Genomic DNA, 12,775 nt, shown 5'->3' with positions numbered 1-12,775 from the left:
AACCTGCACACAATATGAAATCCAATAAAATGATTACTGTAGATATTGTAAATATTTTATTGAACAAGTCCTTGTTGAATTGTGTTAAATCAATTATCCTGAAAATAAAATCACAGAACGGATATTTCTGTCAGTGTAATTCTGCTTTGATTGATTTTTATTCATCTGAAGTGTAACAGAAAACAAAGAGTTAAATCTCAATGTGTCATTTCACATGTAAACACACTCCATGTGAACCGTTTCCTCCCACAACAAACACTGAACAGCGGGATTACTTTTGCATTTGAGGAAGAACTGGTGAAGGCCGATGGTTTTCTTTGTCACACTCATAAATGTCCTCTGAAACGCAGGTCTTCTCACAGTTCCTCCACCTCTTCCAGTTTGTGGCCGAGGATCACATCGTGACCCTGGAACTTAAAGTATCCGACAAATTTCTTCTTCTGGAGCATCAGCGGGAACCACAGGATGTCGTCGGCCCACATTTGACTGAAAGGAATTTGGTCACAATCGAACCACTGAGGCCGCATTTCTAGAAGACAAAAGAGGACAACATTAGTAGACCTAAGAATTAAACCCATTTTATCATCTGACACGACCTTATCTGTTCTACACAAGGAAAAACATTTCATAAAGGTCCCACCTGGAACCCTGTCAGAGGGTTACACCTAAAACCCAACAGAAAGGGTTAAACCTAGATACATCTGGTTCTATAGAGAACTCCTCAAAGGTGTAATGGTCCAGAACCTTTCCACCTTCTCAGGGTGCTAACTACACCCTGTTTAAATTCCAAGGGTTTCATCCAGAACCCACACAGGGGGATCTATTCAGAACCCTTTTTATTCCAAGGGTTTCATCCAGAACCCACACAGGGGGATCTATTCAGAACCCTTTTTATTCCAAGGGTTTCATCCAGAACCCTCCCAAGGGCTGATGTGGTGCAGCTGAACCCACTACAATCATTCACAATCACAGTTTTTTGGGGGGCTTGCAGGCTGGATTGTGGATCGTTCCCCTTTAACACACTCATGTTTTCAACAATCCTTGAAGAACCATTTATTCAAAAAAGGGTTCTTCAGAAGCAAATGGTTCCGGGTAGAAGCCTTTCAGGATGAACCTGGCTAGAGTCGTCTCTTGTGAAATCGGTGTCAACACCTCTACATTCTTTCTTTCCACTAACTTCAGCACATCTGCTTTTCCCTCCGTTTGTCTCTGGGCCCCGTGGCTGTATGGCCTCCAGACTCTTTGGTCGAGTGCTGCACTCTGCTGTGTGTCTCTAAACTTCCCCCAGTTGACTTTTGACTGAACTCTCAGGAAACCCTTCAGGTCTCTCTGCATTCCTTCTGCTGGGGGCCTCTTCATCCCTTTGTGTATTTCCAGTCTTTTAAACCTCTGAGAGCACATTCTCAAAGACTCCTCCTCTTAACTGATGCGCTCTCCCTGCTCACTGGCACGTCTGTGAGAAGTGTTTCAATCAGTTTACTTAGACGGATCGCTGCGGTCAATGTGGTTTTAAAAGTTGATCCGAAAACTGTTTCGATTCTCAGAAGGTCTCATTATTTCAACTTTAAGGACAAAGTAGTGCCAAGTGCTGAACTGGAAGTCATGATTAAGGGGAACCAAAAGTGAAAAGATTGTTTTTCTGCAGGATCACATGTTTTTCTTTACACATCAGCAACGTGAAATTATGTACAACTCCACAGATGTTCCATTTCATGGTAATAAAGGGCACTTCTATTTTCTAAGCGTTTTAAAACCGATGCTGTGTGAATCTCATAGAGCTGTTTTCTAGCTCCACTGATCCATAATATTTATTCTCACTTTTCATGAAACACAAAACCCTGAAAAGAAATGATGCGATTTTAACACGACCGTCTTTCTCCACAGTTCCGTGTGGTGCAGTAGAAAATCATACAACCTTCTGACTCCGTCGGTTCTCCGTCATAAGCGTCGGCTCTGAAAACGTGGACGTCGAGCAGCTGCGTTTCACCGACAAATTCAAATTTGATGTTTCCGACCTTCTCGAGAGCGTCCACCGTCAGCCCGCTTTCTTCCAGCAGCTCTCTGAAAATGAAAAACATCAAATGAATATTTGATGAGGTGGATTTTAAAACGTGAACTCACAGTAGACTTCACACAGACACTAAAAGCAGGTAAAGTGCTAAAATCGGTGTTTTCCAGACCGGACATCTTAGCTGAACAGTATAAAGTATCTTCACCGATACGAAGAGGAAGGACTGGTCTCTTGCTTCCGAACACCAACGCTGGCTTGAGATGTTCCTGATTTATTTATCCTGCCTGTATTCTTCACACAGAGCAGGTCTCTTTCTATATCTGAGAGCAAACATCTTGGCCTTCAGGGTTTCCTTCCTTTAGCTCTGAAGCAAACGTCCTGCTGATCCACACCGTCATCCGGACTCAACATTCATTTATTCTGCCGAGCTTGCAAACTACACAAACTCACATTTTTAAATGATTATTCCAGCCTCCCCCCTTTAACACTTGAACGCTGTCACTGCATGTGCTGTGTGATGGAAAAAATGATTTTGGGGGCCTGTTTCATCCCGTGCAGGCCGTGCCGTTAAAGAAGTATAAGAAGTGCTTTATCTGTGCAACAACAGACACACAGGTGCATACGTGTTATCCTTAAGGCACAGAACATGTGAACATACAATAGGTACTTGTTATCCAACACGCAGAAGAAGAGGACATGTGTGCAGGCAGTCAGCTGTATGGATCACAAGTTACATGATGCAAACTTATGATAGTCTGTTACACAAGTTATACAACAGTTGTATTTTATGAGAATATAAAATACACATGAGAAAATCAAGTTGGCATGATGTAATGCAGCTGAAAAGTTGATTGTGAAATCAATTAAATCTATAAGAAAACACATAATTGAAAGTAATACTTTGTTTTTCATACTTTTTTAAAGGACGAATACATATAGAAGTTTCTGTTGTATAGCTTGTTTTCATTCAGACTTTGCTTACCTGTCAAACCTGTGCACTGCATCGTAACAACAACAACAACAACAACAACAACAACAACAACAACAACTGGAGACAGTTTTTACCTTCTTGCACCATCCTCAATAGTTTCTCCAGGCTGAACTTTGCCTCCAAACCCGTTCCACTTCCCAGCCCCAAATCCTCTCTTCTTCATGCCGAGCAGCACTCTGCCCGGCTGGACCACCAGCACCAGGGTCAGCAGCTTGCTGGAGCTCAACATCTCACCTGTCTGGTCCAGTTAACACAATGTCAACAAAGCCTGACGCAACGTGGTCTGATGTTAATGTACTGTATGAGCTCAGTCCTCCTCACCTGTTCAAATTCTGCTCTGTGGGCCCAGAAGAAGACAGCAGAAGAATATATATGTTGTATAGAAACAAGACTGCACGTTGAAAGACTCCCGCGTGCAGCGCCGCAGACGTCGTCACGTGACGCGCTGACGTGTGGGAGCGCGGATTGGTCTGATCAACGTCAGATTTGAACCACGAGTCCCATCATTTGAATGAGGCGTGTTACCTTAAAGTATGTCCGACTAGAAACTGTACCGGACTAACGTGTCCTCCAGTCAAACCCATTTTAAAAACAGAGACGTGAAACATGACTGTCCCGGATAGGAACTACTGTTGTTAACGTTTTTGTAGTAAGGGGACATATACGAATGACGCACAGTATTGAGCCAATGGGGAGTTGCATTTGCACGCAGGCGCAGTTTACCACACGTTACACATGCACCCTGTACCATTGACCGCAGTAAACACAGTAATGTGGTGCGTGTCCCTCCAGAGGAGACCCCTCCACTCCTCGTGGAGTTTAATGAAGAAGTTAACGGGGAAAAGTCCCGCCGAGCAGCGGTGGCTGCAGCGGCAGCTCAAAGACCCGTATGTCAAAGCTTCCCACGCACAACACTTCCGGTGCAGAAGCGCCTTCAAGCTGCTGGAGATAGATGACAAGTTCAGGCTCCTGCAGCCGGGATGCAGTGTGGTGGACTGCGGAGCTGCACCCGGAGCCTGGAGCCAGGTGGCCGTCCAGAGGGTCAACTCAGCCGGGACAGGTGAGGGGGGTGAGACGGGTCCACAGACATTTAAAATACCCTCCTGACTGCAGCCCTGTGTGGATGGAAAGGCCTAAATAAAGCAGTTTGATCATTATTTATCATTAGTGGTCCTGGAGGATGTGGTCATTTTGCACCACATTAACATTACAAGTACACTTATTATATGTTTTACTCAGTAGGCTACGTCTGTTTACGTAATACTTTACATGTAAGACATGATGTGTTATTGTGGTACAAGTAAGCAGTTTGTTATACATTGTATAAATATTATTTCTGCTGAAAAATAATCAATAAATAATAATGTACAGCAATGAGACTCATTTTACAAGTTTTATTCATAAAGCATCACTGTATTTGTTTAGACAGGGAAAGAAGTGACGGGTAGCAGGGAGGTAATACTATATTATAATTAGCCACATTGCTTTGTCAGCCTGGGATTCATTAAATCTGATGGAAGAAAGCCAAATAACACTCTCACGTACACACAGAAGTATCTACGTTACAGCTGACAGGTTTTCTTGCGTCCTAGATCCGGCGCTACCACATGGTACGGTGGTCGGCATAGACCTGCTGAACATACCACTGCTAGACGGTGCCCACTTCCTGTCCAGCCACGACGTCACCGACCCCGTCACGCACGCCAAGCTGCTGGAGCTGCTCCCCGGCGGCCGGGCCCACGTCATCCTGAGTGACATGGCGCCCAACGCCAGCGGTTTCCGGGAGATGGACCACGAGAAACTCGTCACAATGTGTTTGTCTTTGATAGACATGGCTGAGAGGGTTTTACAGCCGGGGGGCTCCCTGGTTTGTAAATACTGGGACGGGATCCTCGCTCACGAACTCCAGGAGAAGCTCTCGAGTGTGTTCGGTAAGGTTCAGACTTTAAAGCCCAACGCCAGCAGGAAGGAGTCAGCTGAGAGGTATTTCCTCGCTCGAATGTACAGAAAGGCAGCAAAATGATCACCAGGAACATGAAGAAGAGGCTTACTAAATATCTTTGATCAAAAGGTGGCACTGTTGAGGCACCGGTGAGGCTCACAGCTGCAGGCGCATCGCTCGCTGCTGGATGCTGATTTCTATCCCTGCAAACGCAACACAGCGGCAGCAGTGAACCAGTAACATGCAAACTTATGCGAGAATCATCAGTGTGGTATTCCTCAAAAGCCCCGTTTTCTCTGAAGTTATTGTTCGCCCCTCAGTGTTTGTTCTACGCAGTCACTCCGGTATTTGCTTTGTTACAGAAAGTCATTTTCCAGTTCTGCTTCTGCTAATAATTTGCACTGCCAGCCATGTAGAAATATGTAATCATTCTCTCATCGAGAGCTTATGAAGGGACGAGCCAATACAGAGTCACATACAGCATGACGAATGGGAAGTGGGTCGATACGGAATCTTGGCACGCCGCGAGTGTTGTCGGGCTCTGCTCTCTGACAGTGCAGAGATGTCCGTTTCCTGTGCCAGTTGACAGATTTCCTCTCACGAGTCTTCTTTAAATCACGGTGTTGGACACAAAAGTACTATTTATTGTCTTCTCACACTGATATGATTCTGGTGCTGGAATAAAAGGATGCTTTCTATCAAAGCTGCATTGTAGAAGACACAACTCGTATATTTGATGTCACAGAGATCTATGAAGGGACTGACTGAATGGCTTTAATACAACATTGTCTGCAGTGGCATGTGTAATTGTTTTTCTTTGACTCGTGTAGCAGTTGCGTACTCTCCGTTGCGTTGTGTTTAATTCAGGACACGATATCTTTTGATGGCTCCAACCAGACGTTTATTCATCGGACAGAATATAGCTGGTAAAAGACAGAACAGCTTCAGTGACTCTCATGGACAACGTTGTGGTCACAAGCTCCGGAACACATGAAAACAGCTTGCTTCAGACCAGTTCATGAAAGCTGGGCGCACCACTAGTCTGCAAGCAGCCAGCAGAGGGCGCTGTTACACACAACCCACTTGTCTCCATGGGGAACTCATGATACGTTGTAAATGATATTTAAACAAGGAAATGATATGAAAATGATATGGATTAGCAATAACTTAAATAATATAGTAATACTAGCAACCAAAGGCCAGGATGGCAAGTGGAATCATTAACTCTGTTACACTCGCAGTCCAGTGTCTCTGTTCATCAGGGACGTAGCACCAATATTTGGGCCCGGTGCCGCCTCAGTGGGCCTTGGGCTGCATGATTATGGCCAAAGTCATAATCGCGATTATTTTTGATCAATATTGCGATTACGATTATTTATCACGATTATTCATTCATTTTAGTCTCAGTCTTTAGTCTCAGTTTCATACCGGAGTCTGCAGGGTGCGCGCATGACACCTCCCATCTCGTTCGCCCCCTGGTGGTCGGCTGACTGTTAGTTGAGGAAGCGCTTGATTTCGCACGCATTTTAAACGTCAATATCGCAGACGATCATGCACATTTTAATCGTGGCAGCCAACGATTAAAATGAGATGAATTGTGCAGCCCTAAGTGGGCCCCCTTCCCTTCTTCATACGTCCTTTCTCATGCATGTACAAATCATCTTTTGGGGCAGTTTATGTCTCAATTATAGCCAAAGAGAGCTGGCCAGAGAGGAATGTCGTTTTTATTAAATTGCCTTTTACATCTGAATTCACGTTTCTAATAATGTAACTAACTGTATAATCATATTACCTATTAAAAAACTCCTTCAAATGACCGATAGCTTATCATTGTCATTGAAATCATATTACTCGTAACTAGATTTCTTAAAAGTCTGATCGTTCCACAAATATAATTTAGAAGCTTATTAATTAAGACTGAATTAGCATCTATGGCAGCAAAAGGAAGAGCTGGCTCACATGAATACATTAATAAAGCTGCTATTTAGCCTTTCTGTCTCAGGGGTGATGAGTAATACAGAAGGAAGTGAAACATTCGTGCCTCTTGGTGAAATAAACTGCAGAGACTGACCTCTAAATATGATTGTTTGGAATGAACGGGAGCAGCCGAGGCCGTCGATGAAGCCGACGGTGAAAGATGTGAACAGATGACCAATTCTACTTCTCATTACTTGTTGATTATTGAGCCGTTTGCGATTTAGATTCCAATGACTGTGGGATTTATGTTAATTCCACCGAGCCGAGCAGCCCGGCTCAGGATGAATGATGATTCATTCGCAGGTTGATTCATTCTTCCCCGGCCAGCTGCAGGTTCGGATGTAAATATTAGTAAATTAAGGGGGAAAACAGTCGCAAATGTAAAAATCTGATTGGACGCTGAGATGCTGCAATCGACTCAATGATTGCTTGAATTTTGCAAACAAATCTGCCGCACAAAAAGCCTCTTTGAACGGCTCAGATTGTTTACTTGTTGAATGTGTTTGCGCGCAGTTGATACTCATGATATCAAAGGTGACGTCACATACAACAGCTTAAATACTATTAATATCGTTAATATGTATTCAACACATAGCTGCTAAACATCTCGAAGTTCCTCCTTCACTTTATACGTAAGAGGGGATTTATGATCACGTTAAGAGGATGAAGATGAGTATAATCAGCTGCCACTTAGTGTCACCTTAATGAGCTGGAGATGTCTGTGCATGAACACAGTGTTTGGGAGGAAGGTGTTCCCTTTTACAGGTGTTTATGAATATAATTGCGTTCATTAGTGAGCTCTTAATAGATTCATCTGCCTCCTGTGTGCTCTGACGTTATTTGATGGTGTCAGAGGCCTAAAAGAAGACACAAAGTTCGAAAAGCTCCGAATCGATCTGTTCCCCCGCATGCACGCTTTCATCAACACTGCACGGCGTTTTCAGACGAGCAAATGTTGATCATGAGATGCAACGAAACTCCTTTTCAAATGTTGCTCCGTCTCTCCAATGAAAACAAACCGTCTCTCCGATGTGAACACAGTGAGAGTCTGAGATTGACAGGAAATTAAAGAAACGGTAATATCATTTCGAACCATCGTGGCTTTCATTCCCTCGGCTGACCCGAGCTCCCGAAATGAATAGCCCGTCTGACAACATTCATCACTCCCTGAGCCAAGCAGGCATTCACTGACACGCCGTAATGACTGCTATTATGATGATCATTTCATACCATCTTCACGGCTAAATTAATCTGAAACCTCAGTACGGTATGACGAGTGCAACTCTCTTTTTTTTCCGCTTTCAGTTCATGATGTCGGATGTTTTTGCAAGCTGTTTGACAAAACGAGCCGCAGCGGCTCTCAGCACGACGTGTTAAAGTTTGCCAAACACTTCCAGGTATTTTGTATCACACAAAAGGGACCCACGTGAACAACCAAGCAATCTCCTCTTGATCTCTGCCCTTTTTTCTTCTCCTCTTTCTCGCTGTGCACTTTTGTTGCGTCAGTCCTGCGGAAAAATGTCACGAACATTATTGCAAACAGCGTGAAGGATTGTTGTGGGAGGAGGGTTAAAGGGACACGGGCTGTACGGAGAACAAACAAAACACAGGTTGCACTCAGTGGCACCATTTGCATCCTGGTATCAGCCGGGCCTGACATTTACTCGCGAGCATGGAAAGTGACTGCAGAGCGAAAGTGAAAGCTAATGACCTTATGTTAACATTCTCACTGCCAATCTGGATGTCCTTCAGGTAATGTATCAGAGGAGCGTCTGTCGAGCAAAGGTAGAGGAGGAAGGGGATCATATAGAGTCGCTCTTTTCTTTTCTTCATTGGTTTCTACTCTGTTCTTTGCATTTGCACTCAAACACTGGTTTCTTTTCTTCTCTTCCACTGATAAACTAGTCATTAGTACTTACTTGGTTCTACGCAGATGAAAGATTCTGGCTTAAAGTGTCAGCTTAAAGAGGAGTACAGCTTTAAACCCTCTGGAGCTCATGAATGCCAGTGCTTCATATCATCAGCTGTCCTTTGAAGAGCACAAAGAAAAGATCAGTTACCGACTTTGTAAACACCTCAAGCGTCTGTAATGGTGAGATCGTATTAACACGTTTCCCATGACTCGGCTAATGAGTCGGTGTGAATTGGATGTTTCCCCTCGTTTCTTGTGCAGACGTCCGTTTCTGCAGTAATGTGTGCGTAAAGCCAGACGACTTGTTTTCGTGGCGATACTGATCGGTTTACATCGTTTTCAACCTTTTTGCAGTCTGAATGGAGAAGACCGAGGAGGTTCCAGCTGGCGTCAACTCCAAAATACAAAAAAACAAACCGAAACCTCACCGAGTGAAAGGCTCTGCCCTGTTATTGGCATCAAACTGTGAAGCACAGATGTTATTTTAAATTATGCATCTATATTCTGCTATAAAAGTCTCACCCTTTTAACGATTGCTCATTGGCTCATGGGTAATGTCCGTGCATCTGAACCCGCACATGGCTCAGCAATGAGTTATGTCTGTGTGTAATAAGATGCAGCTGTTGCAGCAAGTTTAAAGAGCAGTTTTGACCTCTCTAATGGAGTCCAGCATGCGGATGTGAGGGGATGTGTTTGGGTGCAGCACAGGAGACGGCCTGGCACCCGTTGTGCTGAGGTGGATGGCTGCTGGTGCCAGTAGAAATACTGCATTAAAGCTGCTGTTGTGAACTCTGAGAGAGCACCCCCCCCCCCTACTGCACTTCAGTCTGTAAATGTTTTGACCCAAATCAACCTCTCTATTATATTCTTCTCAAAAAGGAGACAGAGAATAGAGCAGGATGATAGTGTCTGGTTTAGATTTACCATTTCAGGAATTCATCAAAATGCAATAAATGCAAAAGATCCGGAACCAAAAACAAAGATGGTATCTATTCATGTCTTGTCAACGGATCATTTTCTGAAGTGATCTTGTCTTTATGGATTATGTATTCAATGGTAAAGTTGAAATACTATTTAAAATCCTCAACAACATGAATGACGTGTCGGATGTTAGTTTACGTGGACATTGAGTCTTTCCTTCTTTTCCTTCTTCAGCTTGGGTCAAAAAAACACAAAATGTGAGACTTCATTTTGACAGTAGAGAGGTGACGGAGAGAAGGAATGTCATGCAACAAAGATCCCCGGGCAGGTTTGGAGATGGGGAAGCTGCGATTACATGATCGGTGTCGCAAAGCCCCCAAAGCCATCGTGACGCCCGCATGATGTTGGTCCGTTGAGACACTTGTTTGTGATTTTGGGCGATACACATAAACTTGAGTTGACGTGGCTGCAACGTTCGCAATTTCATCTTTGTTTTACATCTCTGCGGCTCCACTGTGTTTAAAGGTTGTGGGGCATGTTTCTTACCTCACCTATAAGAATCCTTGTTTCTTCTTAGTGAGCAAAGCAAGAAAAAGCCTCGTCATCACTGAATGAATCATCGCTTCATCAGAAGAGGCAACAGCGAGCTGCATGCATGCAATAGTTCTCAGTTTAAGTGCTCTGTGCAAAGAGCAGAAACATGGCGGTTTTAATGAGGTTTTTGTTTTCTTTTCCATTTAATTAACTTGTCATGGGACAGGGGGGGGGCAGTCTTCTGGGCATCGTGGGGCCGATCTGCTTGCTGGTGGGTTGAAAACGAGGAAATACCACTGGGAACGACCGGGCAGAAGACAGATGGTGCAAAGGCTAATTGTGTGACATCTCACTTCATGTAACTGTTCACATGTTATACCGAGGAGGTTACGGTGTCTGTACTCCCACTCAGGCAAAAGTTGCTGCTTTGCAAACAAAATCAAAATCATAACTGCTTTTTTTTTTTTCTTCTATTAACTTCCAAATATATATTTTCTCTCAGCTAGCAAACATTTTCTCATTTCTCAATATTACACTTATGCTGCCACCATCTCCATCTTATGGAAGTCTGCTGGGCTGTAATTATATAAATGAAGAAATGTCGATCAAATCCAAGACTTTGAAGTAAATTCCACCCACTCAACTCATCCCAGGTAATGGCTGCAATCCCTCCCGGAATACTGAGAAAGCGAGAGGGGAAGCAGGGGAGTCTTTTGGAGTGTGCTTGCTCATTAATCTTTCCAAAAGATGCTGAAGGCAGGACTTGCCATGGTTGTACGGCGGGCTCATGTCAGCACTGTGTGGGGAGCCGGTTGCACAACCAGCGCCGCTGCGTTTGGGGTTTTTGTTTTTTCTCGAGCAGAATGGAGAGCGACCGCTCTCTCCGTGCTTCCTCGGAGCTCGACTGGTTGTTATGGTTGACTTCTCATTCCTGGAAGGTGTAGAACTCCTACCAGCAGGAGGGGAACACAGCACTTTTGGCAAAGCATCTCCGATTGTCTCAGTCGAGAGCAGCGGGAGGTTGATGAATGTAGAGGAAAAACATGTCGTTGTTGTTATGAAAGAGGCTTGAGTCGTACTTGGTACCTTTTTTTTCTCGTTAGAGTTTCCGTGGATTCATGCTGTGATTGAAATATTCATATAATTTGCAAAGATCCTGTGTTAACGTGGAGGACTTTTCCATTTTCAAGAGGATGTGGATTTAAGAGTGTCAGTGTTGACATACAATCATCAAAACAAATAACTTATCATTCGTCTTTTTAACAATCCCACATGTATGATTGTCTGCAGTGCAACAGGATAATAAATCCAGAGTCTGAAGGGAAAATAGTTAACTGGTTTTTATACATTCTGTGTGGTCTTAATGCCAAAGGAACCCCTGAAAACGCCTTTGAAGTGAACAACATAAGAGTCTGTTTCTGATCCATTCGTCAGAATGAGTGAATCTAGCAGGCTCTAAGTGCAAACCAACAAGAAAAGGGGGCTTCAAACGAGTTCCTTTCCATATTCTACAGCTTTGAAACAAATCGAAAGACATAATATTCAAACATTGCGAAAGGAAAGAAAATGAGCACAGAGAAAAGATGGATGAGTGTGGCGTGGCGGGGCCGAGGCGGTGAGAGGTGAGCGGCGGCCTGATGAGACAACCAGCAGCACCTGAGTCCCATTAACGCTCTATATCTGTCCCCGTCCCGCCGCACAGTCGCCACCGTGGCCTCATCCTGTTCTGCCTGGGTTTCTGTCTGTGACGACAGCATTGTGCTGCCGTGCTTTTCATTTCTGTTCAGGTTCAGGAGCGCCTTGGCAGAAGCCACCATTTTGAAAACTTCTTCCTTTGTGACTCGCCTCCACGTGCAGGGCGAGCGGTCTCTTTGTTTCCACTCTTATTGTTCTGATTTAGTTTCAGAATCGCTCCGTCGTCCACTTTTCCTCAGCCGTCTGTGAAATGAAAGAACATCTCTCGCCACGGTCTTTTGGCTTTGTGAAAGAAAAAGGACAGAAAGAGCAAAACGCAATACATGAAAACATAAAAACCTTGTTTCCCAAGGGCATCGTTTTCATTTTATTTAAGGTTGCTGAGATGTTTGAAGAGGCAGAAGAAGAAATGCCGGGCATTTGTTGTTTCCTGTCACATAATGAAATAATCACCTTATTTTTGATTGTGATGAATTTAACGTACCAAACCTAGATCTATGAATTGAAAAGTGTGCGTCACTGTTCGGTAATGATCACGTTTGTGCTTTTAGGTGGGTTTATGTGCCGTAGTCATTTCTTGGCAAAGTGACTTCCCAGAGTCGTGCCGTCACTGTGAGGTTATCAGGCAACCAGCAGGGAAGCTGCCAACTGAATTTAGTTTTTAAAGTAGGCCACGCATGAACAGAATCTTGATTCCTATTTGAATTGATCAACAGCTGTGTTAGAGACTGCTCGGCTCTGATTGGTTGTTTTTCTTCGGGCGCAGTGAAATCTTGCAAATACCAATTAAGA

The 12,775-nt window shown here is 44.0% G+C and overlaps 2 protein-coding genes across 3 annotated transcripts; one reads left to right on the top strand and one right to left on the bottom strand.

The window, feature by feature from the left end:
- Positions 1 to 37: 37 nt before the first annotated feature.
- nudt1 (nudix (nucleoside diphosphate linked moiety X)-type motif 1) lies at positions 38 to 3,561 on the bottom strand. 2 transcript variants are annotated; one of them, XM_079282673.1, is made up of 4 exons: positions 3,324 to 3,561; positions 3,077 to 3,240; positions 1,916 to 2,061; positions 38 to 529 (listed from the first exon to the last, which is right to left on the bottom strand). In XM_079282673.1, the coding sequence occupies exons 2-4, from the start codon at positions 3,229 to 3,231 to the stop codon at positions 357 to 359; spliced, it is 474 nt and encodes a 157-aa protein (XP_079138799.1). In that variant the 5' UTR covers positions 3,232 to 3,240; positions 3,324 to 3,561; the 3' UTR covers positions 38 to 356. The 2 variants fall into 2 exon arrangements, with proteins under 2 accessions (XP_079138799.1, XP_079138800.1); XM_079282674.1 differs by having other exon boundaries at positions 3,077 to 3,561.
- A 212-nt stretch (positions 3,562 to 3,773) lies between these two features.
- Positions 3,774 to 5,630, top strand: mrm2 (mitochondrial rRNA methyltransferase 2; the record flags this gene model as incomplete). The annotated part of the gene is made up of 2 exons (XM_079282383.1): positions 3,774 to 4,062; positions 4,595 to 5,630. 2 exons carry the CDS (start codon positions 3,774 to 3,776, stop codon positions 5,023 to 5,025), a joined length of 720 nt encoding a protein of 239 aa, XP_079138509.1. The 3' UTR covers positions 5,026 to 5,630.
- Positions 5,631 to 12,775: the final 7,145 nt, after the last annotated feature.

The sequence above is a fragment of the Melanostigma gelatinosum genome, assembly GCF_949748355.1.
Source record: "Melanostigma gelatinosum genome assembly, chromosome: 13".
Classification (NCBI taxonomy): domain Eukaryota; kingdom Metazoa; phylum Chordata; class Actinopteri; order Perciformes; family Zoarcidae; genus Melanostigma; species Melanostigma gelatinosum.
Note: the sequence above shows the minus strand (reverse complement) of the source record. Positions and strands in the feature narration are given on the sequence as shown.

Bases quoted from the DNA above. Each gene is read 5' to 3' on its own strand.
- nudt1 (XM_079282674.1), bottom strand. From the start codon at position 3,231: ATGTTGAGCTCCAGCAAGCTGCTGACCCTGGTGCTGGTGGTCCAGCCG. The intron at 2,062-3,076 runs GTAAAAACTGTC...TTTCATTTTCAG, and splicing joins ATTGAGGATGGTGCAAGAAG to AGAGCTGCTGGAAGAAAGCG. The intron at 530-1,915 runs GTTGTATGATTT...TTTGTCTTCTAG, and splicing joins AGAACCGACGGAGTCAGAAG to AAATGCGGCCTCAGTGGTTC.